The 17,583-nt window shown below is 30.1% G+C and overlaps 2 protein-coding genes across 3 annotated transcripts; both read right to left on the reverse strand.

Annotated features, from left to right (window-relative positions):
* Positions 1-1,933: 1,933 nt before the first annotated feature.
* DECOY (decoy) lies at positions 1,934-9,723 on the reverse strand. Of its 2 annotated transcripts, XM_028050759.2 has the most exons (8): positions 9,553-9,723; positions 7,927-8,014; positions 5,701-5,847; positions 5,005-5,070; positions 3,602-3,676; positions 2,697-2,826; positions 2,499-2,624; positions 1,934-2,269 (listed from the first exon to the last, which is right to left on the reverse strand). In XM_028050759.2, exons 3-8 carry the CDS (start codon positions 5,844-5,846, stop codon positions 2,126-2,128), a joined length of 687 nt encoding a protein of 228 aa, XP_027906560.1. In that variant the 5' UTR covers position 5,847; positions 7,927-8,014; positions 9,553-9,723; the 3' UTR covers positions 1,934-2,125. The 2 variants fall into 2 exon arrangements, with proteins under 2 accessions (XP_027906560.1, XP_027906561.1); XM_028050760.2 differs by lacking the exon at positions 7,927-8,014.
* Positions 9,724-16,323: 6,600 nt separating this feature from the next.
* On the reverse strand, positions 16,324-17,381 carry LOC114165996 (homeobox-leucine zipper protein ATHB-12-like). Its single transcript, XM_028050646.2, has 2 exons — positions 16,923-17,381; positions 16,324-16,833 (listed from the first exon to the last, which is right to left on the reverse strand). The coding sequence occupies exons 1-2, from the start codon at positions 17,292-17,294 to the stop codon at positions 16,474-16,476; spliced, it is 732 nt and encodes a 243-aa protein (XP_027906447.1). The 5' UTR covers positions 17,295-17,381; the 3' UTR covers positions 16,324-16,473.
* Positions 17,382-17,583: the final 202 nt, after the last annotated feature.

Below are 17,583 nucleotides of genomic sequence, written 5' to 3' on the forward strand. Positions count from 1 at the left end.
AATCTGATTTCGGAAACTTGATTCAGGAAATTTGATTCCATAACCATTTTTTCAAAAATTTTGTTCCGAAAATCTTATTTCAGAAATTCTGAAAAATTTATTTCGAAAATGTTTTGGAAGATGTATCTCGGAAACAAAATTTTTCAGAGGGTCAAATGGTTATTTTGAAATTTTGATGGTGCGCCAAGAAGTAAAACTTCTTTTTGTATGGGGTGCACGAAGTAAAACTTATTTTCTTTTTTGACAAAGTAAAGGCTATTCTGAAAGGGAATTGCTAAATTTTTAATTACTTGATCAATTAGAGATTTTTTTTTTATACATATACTGAAAAGTAATCACCAGTTTTTTTCTAATATATCATCCTTGTTGAAAAGTATGTTTGTGAAATTTCTTTTATCAACAGTACTTTTATATTCAAAACTAAACCTAAAATTTGTTTAACATAATGTTTTGTTTGAAGATTTCTTTTTTAAATTTCTGTCATATTTAATGTGTAGGAAAGAATTTCATTTACAGTTTTCAAATTTTAAAAGATATTTGAAAGGAAGAAAAAGAAAATTTTAAAACATTTCAATATCAATTTGTAAAAATGATAAAAATGAAAAAATAAAGTATCTTGCTTCATCACAAATTCAGTCCTTGTAATAGGTCTCGATGAAACAAAGAAGTCTCCTATAACCCAAGCCCAAGCCCAATCTGCTCTCTGTAAAAAAGTTTTCATTCTTGTCTTAACAATTTGTTTTTGAAATAATTTATTTTTATTTCTTTACTTTTGTTTTTCGTTTTGCTCCAAGCCTAATAAACAGTTATAGATCCATAATTGTTTTCGGTCGATATATATCCAATAATCGTCGCCTTCTCCTAACAATAGGCCCGATACGGCCCATTGAATCAGATTAGTTTTATTGTGTTAATAATTATATATAACTGAAAACTCAATATGTTAACTGACAAGTTAGATGTGAATAACTATATGAGTTCAGAAGGTTCTTATTACAAGAAAAAAAAAAATCTGATTAAGAAGAAGCAAAACATATTAGTCCTCGTGAACAACATCTACTGGTGTATTAAAGAAAATAATGACAACATTGAAACATCATGTTATGAAAGACAGACACAAAACATAATTATTATGGAACATATTATTGCAACAACAAAAAAAGTGGGACACATTTAATTAGTCTATTTATGGTCACACTTAAGGATTCCCATCCTTTTTGAAGTTGACAAGGAAATGAACATGTATGGAAGAAGTTAAACCCCGTAAAGAAAGAAATTAAGGTTCTCAACAAAGACTTCTATAAAATATTTATTAAAATCAAATCAAAATAAAATTAGTTCTTCTTATAAATCTACAAATATTGTGGACTAAATTGCCTTTCAATGTTAATTATTATCCATGATAGTATCAAATGTCTTAATAACTCAAATTTACGTCGGCAAATTAATACATTAGTACAAAAATTGCTTTACACATCATCAATTAATAACAATTATAAAACCACCTACGTAAAAAATATCTGATTTGTTATTAAAGAGAAGTTTTTAACTACGGTTATCAGAAACCGTTGTGGTAAATTCAAATTTTAGCGACATTTATACAAATAAAATGTTGTTAAAGGTGTGAACTTACGAGAATTCACAATAATTGTATAACTGAACCATCATTCAAAGTTTAAGGGAAAGGGAAAAGAACTTATGAAAATGTTTGCACAATCTTTCAAATATCATCAATAGCTAATATCAAATACCATCACCTCTAAAAAAAATTAAATAACCAAAACTTTCTGTTTCTTGCTAAATTTATTAGAATGCATATATAACTTCTTTTATGTTTACAATATCATTTATCTTACCGTAATAGTTTTATTAATTTTTTTTTAATAATTTTTTATCAACAAAAATAAATAAATGGATATAAAGCACTTGTGGGTACACATAAAAACAATTTACTCTGAAATTTAAAAACAAGATATGTTGTTGAACTGGAAAGATAGATATCCAAACTTTAAATCGAGATGTGGCCTGAAACATTATTTGTAGTTTGATGTTCTTTCAAGGTCATTCACTATCATTCTGTGATAATTTGCAATTGTTTCAACAAAACAAATGTCCTCCATTGTCATCAGCTAATGATCATCTTGTTAAAAAATTCAGCTTGCTCAGGAAAATACTCCATCAATTCATCCTTCGTCACCCAGACAAAATCCTCACACTTTGCAATGTTGAACTTGTTTTTAGCAATTACTTGAGACTTAAAGAAGAACCTCTGGCAGAAGATTTCAGCAAAGAGAAAGAATAAGCAAATAAATCAATGTTTACATTGAAATGGAAGAAGCACTGGAAAGCCAAAATTTGGAATCATGTGATAACCAAACATGTTAAAGTCCTAAGCACTTCAATAAAGTGCCAACATATATTGATATAAATAAGAATATTAAAAGAACTGAAGCTTCCATAAGCAAACCAGAAGTACAACAATTTTCATATAAATATACCTTATAAGATGTGGATCCAGACTGGTCTTCTGTAGGCTGCACAACCATATGGCCCATTGGAGCGTTTCCAACAAAATATGTATTAGAAAGATCTCCTATGATTGACTCCAATGCAGACTCTGCACACTGAAAAATTAAAAAAAGTTAAAAGGGAAAAGTTACAGAAAAAGAAAAGGAAAGCCATATGCCAACGTTCACCTTGCGCATGGTGTCCTCAGATTCATAAACTTTCTCAGGAAAATGCCACACAGGCTTTCCACTAGGAGCTCCATGCGCGTTGCCATAGACGAGAAGGTAGAGTCTTCTATCAAGAGCTCTTTGTAATGACCTAAGTAGACAAGTAGTAACGAGTAAAAGAATGAGCAGTCATGCAAAAATTATATCTGAAAGCAAATTCATTTCTTCAAAATAACGAAAAATAAAAGGGATAATATAGATAAATGTAGGTAAGTGTCTCTCTGTCTACTCAACATTCAAATAAGTCACAGAGTGAGGATTGGTCCTTGCCCTAGTATAAGGGTATTTTAAGTTTGAAAACATTCCTATGATGACTTTCATAAAGACTGGCGAGTACGAGATAAAATACAAATGGCAAGTTTGTCTAAATTATATAATCAACAATTTGTCAAAGCAAAATTCATTCACCCGCCACTCAGGCAGGCAAGGGAGTAGAAATGAAATTTAAATTCTAAAATAACCTTGTTAATTATTATCCGTAACTAAACAACACGCTACAGAAAATAGACATTGGTCCATTCCCAAGGAAGATGAGATCGAGAAAGAACCAATATTTCATAGAAGAAATCACACGTATTGAGATGATGGATGCTCTTGTATAGCATTTGTTTCCCTTCATACATTCGAGAAATTTAAAAAGAAGATATAATCGGTACTTCAGTCCTCATATTGAAGGCAAATATTTAATTGTTTCTCAATATTTTTTTTTACTTAATTGAGTACCAACTTTGTGAAAAATCACAGGATGTTTTGCCCTTTCATTAAATTGGCGTTCATGCCGCTTGGTAAGTGTCAATATCTCAAATTTTATTTCTTTTTTAAATTTTTTTTGTTTTCTTTCTGGAAATTCTCGCATTGGTGCATACCTTTTATCATTGTTTTTGTCAGCTTCAGTGAATCGTGGAGCTGGCACATAGTCAATCTGATAATCACCTTTTCCCCTGGAAATAACAATTTGATGAGAACATATGAAAAGAAGAAACTATCTGTATTGCCAGCTGTGATAAATCTTAAGTATATATCAACACATTGAGAAGCACGCAATATATATATATATATATATTAAATCATTGCATCATAATCCAAGCCACCGAGTTAAATCTGCAGAACCAATTCAAATAATCTTAAAGGCGTCATTAACTTTATAGGTTTGGCAAAAGATCCAAATCAACTATATGGCCAATGAAGTCATTATAAGGCTTAGGCAATCCTTACCTTCTCTAAGCTAATTTTTTATGATTGAGTTAAGTCATAGATTTTAACACAGGAGAGGAGTTTATCCTAGATCTGTTATTGGGTCACACCCATATTTGTCAATGCTTTAGGATTTACTCCTATAGATATGAAGGAGGTGGTATTGCTCTTTGGGCACATGCAATTATCCACCAAGCTCCAAATGTTCAGTTCTAAGTGTGGGGCAGGGAGTGTTGACATCACAGGCTACAGGGCGATTGAATAACAGTAATTCCCATCTTACAATTCCGGTTTATAGGATTGAGTTACGTTTTTAATCAAATTGAATAACAATAATAATAGATCATAATCCTAGTAATTAAATAAGGAAACAAATCATGAAACCTAATTAATTAAATATGAATACAATTCTAAGAGATAATAAGGACAAATGGAAGGCGGACATATGGAAGGCAGACATGAGAAATTGTTAATACTCTTAAGATATAATAAACTGAAAATTGGATATTTTTCAGTTGTACTCTAACACTTATATTTTACCTTTGTTTAGTTGTCTATTGTCTTTTATATTCCCCTCTTTATTACCTTGTACACTAGTTTTCATATTTCGCTAGTTCTAAGGAAGGAAAGAAAGAAGTTTTATGTAATACAGATAATTAGCAATAGACCCAATGGTTCTTTTCAGTTTTCTATGAGTATATAGATAAATGCCTACCTTACATCCATTTGAGAGTATTCACATAAAATAAGTTTAACAGAGAAAAGAAAAATATTTTGTGTTGGTTACTATTCAAGTATTTATCTCTTCAACTCTCAGGAAACTTGCAAATAAGTTTTTCGTACATATTATAACTAAAAGTGCAATCTAAATGCACCTGCGGTCTCATTGTCAGTCCCGAGCCTGGATAAAGGATGAGGGTTGTGCTAGGCCTTCGACAACCAGCATAAAACACACCAATATAACACATGGATCACTCACTATTTGAAATCCCACCTTGCGATCTCTCTCTTCAAAACTAATTAAATGTAAACACCAAAATACTGAAACTATAGACATACCCTTGAGTACTTGTACCTTGCATCAGATTTGTCAAGAAATTCATCAGGATATCTGCGTTGATATTGTTGTCGCCACCGAAACCTAACAGTTTAACCCAATAAAAAATATATTTAGTATAATAGTCACTGCTAAAACAGGTTCTTCACATTTGATTAATCAAATGACAACTAAAAGAATCCACCAGAATACAATTTTTTTTTTCCATATTTTCTCTTTTGAAAATTTGAGGAGGCGGAAAATAAGAAATTCATCACTAGAATTTATCAAAACATCACCCTCCATCTAGTTTACAAATCACCAAATTCATAAAAGGAGAAGAGTCTAAGTTGAACAATTCGGGTTAACATGACATCCATTCCTACTCTACAGTCCTCCAGAAGCACATATTTTTCTTTGAAAAATGAAATAATATCTTCTGTTGTTAGGTTGATATTAAATGCATTACTAGAGGTTGTTAGAAGATTCTAGAGATCTTTTTGTAATTATTACTTTAGAATTAGAGTTCTCTGTATAGATTAATGTACTGTTTCAAATCAGTCAATGGAACAAGAATCTTCTTCCTTTAAGATTAATTCTTTCAAGTTCTTCTATGACTACAAACCCAAGACTCAATGAAGCTCAAATTACCCAATTCATTTTATCTTTCCTAGAAATTCTTTTTATTCAAGCATAGCATAATATTTAAGTCAGCAAAATCAGAGATAAACTTACGAGAATTCTTGAAATGCGTAAACTACAGGGTCAATTTTCGGAATGACCACCGGCAGTCTCTCAAAGAGCACAGAAGCAACAAGGTTCTCAGAGCTTGTGCTGAATCCTCGCCTTGTCAAGAGAGGTCGAACCAATGACATCTTCATCCTGGATGTATGCAGAACCATCAGATGCAGAAAATGAAGCAAGAGAAATAAATATATAATATGAACGAGAGAGGATTACACTCTCTTCAGCAGAAATACAAATGACTAGTTTATTAGGAAAAATATTTTCTATATTCAATTTAATTATTATTGCTGTCATGATTTCTTCCCTAATTTTGTATTCAGAAAATTTTGAAGATCAATTTTATACAAGTACACAATAATGCTATTTTTTCTAAGATTTGAAAGAATACATCATTTAAGCAAAGGCTTGAGGTGCAATAACAATCAAGAGTCAAGACACCTACAATAGTCATAGCTTCATAACACAACACATGTACCTATATCCAAGGTAGTCATAATTAAATCAATAAAATCCAAGTGCCCAAGGTTCTAATCTTCATGTCAATGTACGCCTGAATTAGTTCAAGTATCAGATATTCTATGGGTGTCCCTGCCCCTTTTTTGGGTGATCAAGGGTAAGGTCCTATAGAAGGATTTATAGCTTAATCACCAATGCACTCAATACGAAAGTAGCATTTCCCAAGTGCTTCTGCTCTAGAAAAAAAAAAGGAGTAACATACAGTGTATGATTTTAAAAAAATCACATCGCCAGAAACCAATGGCTTCTAATATCTAATATCAGTGTGATAATGTTTCAGAGCATAATTTCACCAAAGATTACTAACAAGTAACACCATGAGCTTGATATTCTCTTCACATCTGCAGATAAAAACATATAAGAAACAAGTATCTAAGGTAGCAACTGACAAATTAAGGTGCCCCAAACTCAAACACAAATTCAAAATTGATGTGTGCATGAATTTGATGCAACACGTGTCACTTTCACTATATCATTTTTCGCTTTAGACAACAACTAAAAAGTGTGGACTGAAGTTAAAAGACTGTGGCCTAAACTTTGGACAACACTTTGGCAACGGTGTTCTAGACGTGAAGGATATGGTTGAGGGCTTAGGTTATAGGCAATGTTTTTTTTACTAAGGCCACACAATTTACTAAATTGTTAAAAGATTCAGGAATATTCAAGTTAGGCATGGCCTCTTTTAGTAATTGTAAGAGATAAGTGAATGAAGAATTGCTCCAACCATGAAGACACTTTAATAAGTATAGCCAAATGATGAAAGATAAGGTGGAAAAGCTTTCACATCCAGAGTAGAGTTCTTAAATTGTATCATTAATCAATTGGTAGAACTTTCTAGCTTCATCGTTAGGACCCTCTTTGCCTTCATTTGCTTCTACCCCAGTTCTAAATGTGTCATACTATAAGGCATTAATATCATCATGTGAATCTTCATTATCAATCATGTCTTCACCTTTATTAGTAGGCAAAGGTATATTTCTTCTCCATGGTGAATGCAAAGATCATACCCTTCTAGAAATCCCGAGACAATTAAATGATCATAGACCATGTTTAGTCTTGCCCAAACACAATTTTTACATTTAACGCATGAACATAACATCTCTCATCCTTAAGGTCTTCCTCTAATGTAAGCAAAATCAAGAAATGACTCAAGACCATTTATATACTTTGTACTAAACCTTGGAAATTTAGTTCACTCCTTCTCCATCACCTTTAATGTTCATAGTTTCATTAAGCAATTAATAATTGAAAATACTATTACATGAATAAAATTATAGTTTCAATAACCAATTAACAATTAAAAAAGGTCAATTTTCTGAAAACAATTAATTTAGCTGGTGTTAGAGTTAAATAATCACATCTCTAGTTTGTAGAATTGAGGCCAAAGCCTGCCTCGCTCCACCACCAGTTTGTCCATTCTGTTGGTGGTTGGGACGATAGAATGCCATGATGAAACTAATCTACAACATAGAAGTTAAACAGTGGTGTTTACATCCACTGTTACAAGCTAAAGAAGACAACTGGTCGAGCTAAAAGATGAATTACATTTTGTAACAGAAGTTAGAACGTAGAAGCACTTACAAATGAATTTAGCCCATATAAAAAGAACAATATGTTAAACAGTGAATTAAACATACTTGGTTCACTAATAATTCAAAAGTAAATGTAAATGCGTTTCACAACCAAAATAACACTAACTTGCTACTTTAGACAGAAGAAGATGGCCTAATCTTGATGCAAGACAACCAGAATCAAAGCAAGAATAATCCAAAAGAATAGTGCTCACCTGTCATAATAAATCCAATGACAATTAGACACACAAACATAATGAATAATTAAATCATAAGACTAAACTACATCGACAGTTTTATTTCATAAGGACTCAACTACAGCAGCTACTGCAAGGAAAATGATTCAAAGAAACAATGTAAAAACTAAATCTGAAACTAGAAAATGAAACTAAAACAAGAAGCTCAAACCAAAGAGAAAAACCAAAATGAAAACTAGTGCTGAAACAGTGAAAAGCATATAGAACAGGAAATTGAAACTAGGCATCATGAAATTGAAATGCAAAACTGATTTTAAATGAAATCTGATATGCTAATGCAGTGTTGGAATGAAAATGCAATGAAGAACTGAAAAACCTATCAAAACTGAATTAACTACCATTCTAATCAAACAAGAAATCTGAAAACAACTTGAAATATAAACTGGAAATGAAAAACGCATATTAAAATAATTCTTTTTATTATTGATTGTGACAGAAACAACATCTTTTGTATGTGTATTGATGAAAATTTAATCAGAAATTATTATATAGCCTATGAACATAAATGCGACACAATTCATCCATATAGTAATAAACTAAAATTCTAAATGTGATTGTAAAAATAAAAATAAATCAACTCTTTTCTTTTAATTCAAGTGGTGAAATAAACTTATTTTTGAACTGGTATGAGTTCTGCATAAAATAAAAGGATTTTGAGAATTTTATTCCTATAAACAAGTGCATTTAATTGGATCTTCCATTGATAAAATCTCAACTGTGTCAGAAAGTTTAAACAAAACCACTCTCCTTGTGGCAGCAGCTTACCACTGAGCCATGTTTATTTTTTCCAGTACAAATACTAGTCAAAGAACAAAATCAGCAAGTAAGATGAGTGCTAAATCAACCAAGGTAACAATGTATACATTACTAGTACAGATATTAAAATCAATTGAACTGAACAGCTGTACTGAACTAAAACAGAATTAAAACGAGGAAATCAGAAAATGGGTTTTGAAACTAGTATGGGTAAATTCTAAAATCAGAAAAGCACAACAGAAGTTATGAATGAAATCTAGAAAATTATACATAAATTTCATCAGTTATGACTTTTACTACTAGATAAGTGATGTTATTTTACATAAATCTCCTCATCGGCCAACTTGTTAGAGAATTTTAATAGAATTTTTAACTGGATGAACCTTGATTAACATGATTTATGTAGCCTAATAGTCTATTTATTATGACTAACTTGGATTGAATGAAATCTAGAAAATGTAGTGCAAAACAGAACCAATACAAAAAAGAGAAAATATCAAGCATACATAATCAAAATCAAAAAGAGAAAATATACACAAACTGGATTTTTTCTTTTGTTGTACAAACTTCATATGGACATTACTCGTTCCATGAAATGAAATATCAAAATCTTTATACAGACCCAAAGGAACATCTTATACACAGCAATGCAAATTAAAATTCGACGATTGGACTCGCAAAACAGAAAAAGAGAAATCATGGACACAAAGCCAGGGAAATGGAAAGGCATGTTAACGTACCAAACAGCTCAAAGGGCCACGAGTTTGAAGATGGTTCGACCGCGGTTTGGAGAGGATGAAACTGAGAGGGTTTGAAGGAAACGCAATAAGGGTTTGAGGCAAGACGTCGCCGTTTGGAAGAAGATGCGGTAAGGGTTTAGGGCAAGAAGTGAGGAGGGTTTAGAAGAATCTTTTTTGAAAGTTATTTTCGCTAATATATTTTGAAATATACAATTCAAAATATATTTTTTAATATATTTCAGATCAATGTTTTAGAATATATTTTTGAAATACTCAATACAGAAAATATTAAAAAAAGATGCAAGTATTTTTATTATAATTTTAATAAAAAGTAATTTAGAAATTACAAACTGTATGAGGTGCAGAAAGAAAAAAGGGAGGTATAAGAAAAAAAGCCCTTTCTTTTATTGTGTAAATAATTGTATATGGGCTTCTTTGAAGCTGGAAATAACATTAAAATCATTAAATGTGATATTTTTTAGGAAAAGTCTCACAAACATTAAAATTAAATAACAAAATATGTATGTAATATTGAGGTAAATTTTTGTAAACAATAAATGAGAGTGAAGACAATTTAAAAAACTGATTTGAATTTTTTATAATGATGATTACAAATATCATTAATAATATTTCACATACATTTTAAAGATCTAATTTTAATATGTTTATTCGGACGTTAATTCCTTTTGTTTCGAAATAACTGAAAACTCAATATATTAACTAACTGGTTGATCTCAGTAACTATGAGTTCAGAAGTTTTTTTTACATTAAAAAAAAAAAAAAAAGCTGATTAAGAAGAAGCAAAAGATATTATTAGTCTTCGTGAACAACATCTACTCGTGAAAACATCATGTTATGAAAGAGAGACACAAAACATAATTATTGTGGAACATATTTATTGCAACAACAAAAAAGTGGGACACATTAATTAATTAGTCTATTTTTTTGTCACACTTAAGGATTCCCATCCTTTTGAAATTGACAAGGAAATGAACATGTATGGAAGAAGTTAAACCACGTCAAGATAGAAATTAAGGGTCTCTCTAAAGTCTTCTATAAAGTATTTATTAAAATCAAATCAAAATAAAACTATTTTTTTTATAAATTAAAATTAACCAATAGTTTCTTTTAAAACTTATTTTTAATTTATGTACAATCTAATTTTAATGTATGAGCAATATTGTCTAATTTCTATACGTATATTTATAAAAAAAATGACAAAAAACAAACGTTAGTTTTCGATGACTTTTTTGACAACGTGTCACTCAGCTACCAACTTTCCTATACTTTATCTCCCAAATAACAAAATTGCTAACTGCAATATAATTATATTAATTTGATAATTGCTCAACGTTTTTATATATGAGACCAGTAAATAATTACTTAAGGACATTGAGATTTTGACACTACTTATTTTTATTATTTGAAAGTATCCTTCCTATTGTTTATTTTCTCTTTTTTCTAAAAATATAAAAATTAACTTTTATTAAAACTATTTTATTATTATACAAATTGTTAAATAGTCGTTAAACGGTGTCAAACAACTTTTTCTATAGTCAATTTGTCAAATTGTTGTTTATGTGTTACAATAAGTATACTTTTATAATTTAGTCTCTTCTGTATTATTTAATGTTGTTTTCTATGCCTTTTTGACCAACACTGTTACCAGCTTTCTTCACCTCAGTGTCCAATCTTATAAGACAGTGAAGTAAAACATCAATCTTTTTGGTAACTACAATTTGGTAACATTAAGGATTTCTTTGTTAGCTAAAATTGTTGAGACATATAGTAGATAACAATGTCATGGAATATGAACATTCTCTACAATACAAGTGCTGCATAAGAAGATGACACAGAATATCAGCATTTTCTACTGATACACACCCAATTTTTCAGATACCTTCATCTGATAACCAAAGAAGAAAAAAAGACATCTACATAATGTGATTATTTAACCCTAATAATGACCAAACTCTCAAGGATCTTCTGCAGGATCCATAAACTATATCAGGAACTGAAAAATCTTGGAGGTAGTACATTGCTTCAATGCACCAGTTGTTTTATGTCAGAAACAAGGCATCAAAATATATAAGTTCATGTCAACATTTATATATTATTCTCTACGAACTAATAGAGTGTAGCTTATCCACGTGTTGTGGAACATTTAAAACCATCAAACACAGTCAACAATGTGACAGAGAGAGAAGGATTATTCTCTTCGATGTTGACATTAACAAAAGAAATGCAAGATTTTTGTCATCAACCTTTTGATGATAGCATATCATTCTATTCTGCTTTTCATGGTAAAGAGAACAAATTAATAAATAGGAACTTCATTTTCTCATATCCGTAACATCTAAAAGTAAAGAATATTGTTATTAAAGTGAACAAAAATTACACTGTTGTTATGAATGTGAGCGTTTATCATGCACCCTCTAGATTACTCACAATCACTTCTGCAAACAGGTTCCTTTACTCTTATTGCATGCAATTGCATCGGTTTTTAAAGTGTTAACATTTTCTTAACAGAAAATGATGATGAGTACGGAACTGCCTTCTTAAAATCCTGCATAAATGGCATTTTTCATCGATGTTCTATATAAAATACTAGGATAATGTTATTTTAACTGCTAAATTTTAATAATTTTTTCTTACAATATGAGGTGTTATCTTCTAAATCGTTTTTGAATATTGAAAATGAGAAAAAAAAATGAAAAATCATTTAAAAAATAACACCTAAGATTATTAGAGAAAATTGTCAAAATTAAGTAGTCAAAAAATATTTTCCGAAATATTATTGCTGTTATTGAATTGTTGCTTTGCTATTCGTGCATTCTTTGTTGCTGATAAATAGCAGTAGTGATGTTTTTGTTCCTACATGTTTCACATTATGTCTTTTGTTTATTATCGAAACTTTATCCTCTTTATTTATTTATATATATCACAAGTATATGTCTCTTAAAAATTGAAGGAGACTTGCAGTAAAAAAAATCAATCATTATTAGTAAATAAATTTTAAATTTAATTTAACTTTATAAGACTAAATTGTAAAATAAGATTATATTTTATAAATTTGTTTATGTCTAATTATGGAATATCAAATAAATAAAAATGGTATCATCCATTTCATACATTGACATTAAGAGACTCTGCTAAAAAATTTTAGCATCTTTTTGTTTATGTTTGTTAAAATTTTATGATATATAAATAGATATAAATCTTATTTAACAGATTAATTTTATAAAATTAAGTTAAATTTAAAATCAATTTTTTAATATGTGTCGAGTTAAGTTAAAATCTCTAAATAATCTTCTTGGATTTGAAATAAAGACAATTGTTAATTTATATAAACTTTTTTTTACAGGCAAAGTGTTTTATCTAGTTTAGTTTAGAAAAATAATTTTTAAATAATTTTGTATTTTTACAACTTTTTAATTTTACAAGTATCATAATTTTTTCAATCAACAATATAGAATCCACACGTAAAACTTTCTGGAAAACTAACTTAAGTCTAAAATCAATTTTTTTAACATGGTATCAGAGTCACAACTTAAAGTTAAAGTGTAACTTTGATAATATTATAGATTTGAGATAAAAACTTTTGTTAATTTCTATAGACTCTATTTCTTGATATGTAGGTGAACGTGTTTCAGTTTATTTTAAAAAGATACTTCTTTAATTTTTGTCTATTTTGCAATTTTTTATGTTTTCAAGTATCTGAGTTTGAGTCGGTAGAGAATCCACACGTAGTCGTCCCTTGCCTAAATTACAAAATTTGTAGGAATTAATGGTGGAAAACGTTATTGAATGGACAGTATTAGAAACATATTCTCTAACACACCCTTTTATTAATTAAAATAATTAATTCAAAGTTACCAAATCAGGAGAACTAACTAAATAAGTTGTGGAACTACCAAATTTTGATTCTAATTAATGTTGTCAACCAAAATATATATCCGTCTTTTTTCTTATTTAATAATTGAAATGTGAGAAAATTGGTGGTAGCAAACTCAGGTTTGCATTTATTTTGAAATTTCAAAATATTTAAATATTTTGAAGATCATTAAATAAGTAATATATTGGTACTTGAAACAGAATGTGTTTATGGCCTTTAATATTGAAATGGATTGGACATGATGACCTAAAAACTGAATTAACTGGAAACGGCACCGAAAGATACAATACAATACCTACTTGGCCATCATCAAAACGACAACACTCAGACATGCAAAATTCACCGTTTTTACTGTGTTTCATTTTTTCCTTTTTTTTATCCCACGATTATGCACTTCTCCATCCCACGATTATGCACTTCTCCAAAAATCCAGATTCTCTACCAGTATTTATGATATTGTCATCTGAACATTAAAAATATAAATATATTTTTAATATATTTTAAAACGTTAAAATTAACGATAATGAAGACAATAAAAGAACAGCACATCAAAAATTCTAACAAAGAATCCAAAATCCTTCTCATTTTCGAGTTTGAAAGATCACGGAACATTAAATATAAGTATTTTTTAAAAAGATTTAATTTTTATAGTAAAAACAATAAAAATTAATCGTTTCCAAAAGTTAATCATTCTTCACTACATCAAATCCATATATTTGTACTCTTTTACCAGGGTTTTTGTAATGTACCTTTAAAGCTTTTAAAGTTGTGTGCATGAATCTAGCCAAAAATAGTATCTTGTAACTATTAGATTTGAGAAAAGTAATAATATTTAGAATTTAATTTCCTTTCATTTTTGTAAGTTTAATCAACTCTAGTTTTAATTATCGGTTTTTTTTTCATTTTTATGATTTCTTTTTTACTTTTTGGTATTGACTTAAGTTTGTTTAGTGTTGACATGATGAAAAAAAAAAATTCAAATGAAACGATATAAATTTTAGACGTGTAACTTAATTAGTTAACATAATTGTTATTTTGTATAAATTTTAATTCTAATTTTACAAAATTTAGTATATTGTAGCAGTGTTTTTTTTTAATTTTTTATATCACTTTAAATTTTTAATGCAATAATTTAATTTAAATATTTCATTTTAAAATTATAATTTACTTACAGGGTTAGAGGTGCATGCACACTATCTTAAAGGTACACGTTAGAATTACTCTTCTTTTTGTTTTCTCCCCGGACAATTACCATAAAGGGCATGCTTGGTTTTAGGGCTAAAGCATTTCGGTTTGCACTAAACAAGAAATTTAGAAAAGCAGAAGCATTGTATAACGTAGAAAACATTCGTTGGTGGTCTTTATCCCTTTTACTAAAAGAAATCAAGAAAAAACAAAAGAAAAATAAAATGTAGTACATTTTTAACTTTTCTGAATTCCAACTAACTTCCTAGCACTCTAGTTTTGACTTTTATTTCATACTTTTCTCTAGAAAATTTTTGTTTTCTACAATTTTTTCTGCAAAAATAGTGTTTAGTAAGAAGAAAAGTAAGAAAACAAAGGAGAAGATTACACGATAGATTTCTTGACACGAGGAGATGAGTAAAGAAAAGAAAGTGTTATAGAAAATTTGGTTAACTATAATTCGTTGAAATTTGGTATTTATATTATCTGAAACTTTGATATATTTTGAAGCTGAAAACATACTAAATAGTGTAAATTCTTCAAATATTAACCTGAAACATGTTTATTATGTTAAAAATTTAATATAATTAAGTTAAAATAATTATATCTATTATTTTTAAAATTTGAACATCAAAATATATCAAAATTTCAGATATAGACAAATTTTAATTTTACGTTAAAATTTATGGACTAAAAACATTATTAACCCTACAAATTTTGTACATGTGCCATATATATTTTTAAATAACTCAGTTTTCATGATATATGAGCGTTTTTATTTGACCTTTATATTTTTTATTTGTTTTGGTTCCATGAATTTATTGTTTTATTTTTTGACTTAGTTGATTTAGTCTCTATAACATTATAAAATCTTTGATTCGTTAGAAGAATTTGATTTTAGTTTTGGATTACTGTTTCAAGTCTGTTTGTAAGTCATGGCATAAACAGGATTCGTGACATTACAGTTAAAATGAAAAAAGATAAATAATACAAACTAAAATATAACAATAAAAGCAAGAAGGTGAAAACGAAAATACTGATATGTCATAAACTACAATGTTTATTTAAAAATTATTTTTCATTATCAATGCCAATATGTTCCTTTTCTGCTCTCACTTCCTCTTCTGCCATAACAGAGTTTCTTAGTCACTAGATTTTGTTAAAGTCTTGCAAGGTTTATGCTGTGAAAGTGTAACAGAGGTTTATGCTATGTTTCAGGATTTCAGCTCCAGCTTACAGTAACAGTGAGAATCTGAAATGCATTGAAGAGCTTGTTGATATTTCACATGCCGAATGAAATTTATTTTTGCTTATAATGGAATATTCTATGTCTTCTTTTGAATATTAATTAAATTTTGGAATAGCCCTTTGGCTGCAATTTGGCCATCAATTTTCATAAGCAATGAACACTTCTTGGCCCTTCAAATTGGATAGCATCTGGTGTGAACGAACTTTCATGTTCCAAATTGCCCTCAGAGAACGAAACATAACAGTTTCATAAATTGCGTAGTTGCAGCAATGTACCTCAGTGAATCAGACATTAATAATTAAGATTTTTCCTTCTTGAAGTGTTTGAACAATTTGGTTTTATTCTGCTTTTGTCTCAGGTCGCGTTTCATGATGTTTCCTTGTTTATTAATTTGGTTTGTATTTGGAAACTTGTTCAATAGAGAGAGAGTGAGAGAGAGAGAGAAAGAAAAACGTCAATTTTGCTAAAAAATGTAGAAGCTATAACTAGCTGCATCCAGATGTGAAGATTTGCATGCAAAATATGGAACCAAACATGAAGCATTAATACGCATACATATTCCTTCACAAAAATTCTGGTTGTTCTGTTTCATTCAGGACCAGAAATCCCACCATTGGTAATCACCGGTCGTTTGGCCTAAGAGACCATCGGATTCAAAAGCACTCCAATCTTCTGGTGAAGTCAAGGAGTCATCAGCATGCTCCCCAAAGTTCAAGAGACCATGTTCATCTTCTAGGCCAAAATCTTCCACCTTTATGCTACCATCATCATCAGACAGAACACCGTGCACATGTTCTGATCTTTCCACTGATGGGCTTGGCTTTTCCTCCTCCTCACATTTCATGGTGCCTCCATTTTCTGATTCACTGTCCATGCTGTTTGCAGCTTCAACTTGTGTCCTACTCTGACCTCCCTCCAATGGCTTCTGCATTAGATGATTCAGCTTCTGCAACTGATACAACAGATACAAAATCTTCATATCCACAAGCCAATTAATGAAGTTAAAACTTCAATTCTAATTGAAGGACAAATCTAAAGTACCTGAATTAGTAATGTTTGTTTTTCCTTCTTGAGAGCTTCAAAGCGTGAGGCCAAACTGTTGTAATTGGATTGTAGTATACCATAGTCTCTCTCGAGTTGCTTTGACTTCCACCTAGCTCTCTTGTTCTGAAACCATATAGCAACCTGTCGTGGCTGCAATCCAAGGTCTCTTGCGAGCTGCAACTTCTTTCTAGGCTCAAGCCTGGACTCTGTCTCAAACATGGTTTCCAATGATTTGATTTGATCATCACTGAACCTTCTTGTGTTGTTGTTGGCTTTCTTCTTTGATGATCTCATGGCACTTGATGGGGTGGTGCTGCTACTGGTGTAAGTTTCTGCCTCTGCACCCTCTGCTGAATAAGTATATTCCATGTTCTGTAAGTGTATGTAACACTCTGAGACTAAAGGGGTTGAGTTGAAGATAGGTGAGTTAGGTGATAGGGGATTTTTTTAGAGAGTGTGTGAGTGTGTGTGTGTGTGTTTTGTGATATGCAAGTATCAATTGGCTTTTGCTTATTGGAGTTCCTATCATGGTGGTCAGAGTGAAGTCCCCAATTGCTGGCTTTATATCCAAAACTCATTGGTCCTGTTGACACCTTAACACACAATGTTCTTCCACCTGTACCTTCTGAATATTACCCATTTTTCTATCTCAGTGACG

This window comes from Vigna unguiculata, chromosome 10 (assembly GCF_037176805.1).
Source record: "Vigna unguiculata cultivar grain cowpea cultivar isolate G323 ecotype 2 chromosome 10, ASM3717680v1, whole genome shotgun sequence".
NCBI lineage: Eukaryota > Viridiplantae > Streptophyta > Magnoliopsida > Fabales > Fabaceae > Vigna > Vigna unguiculata.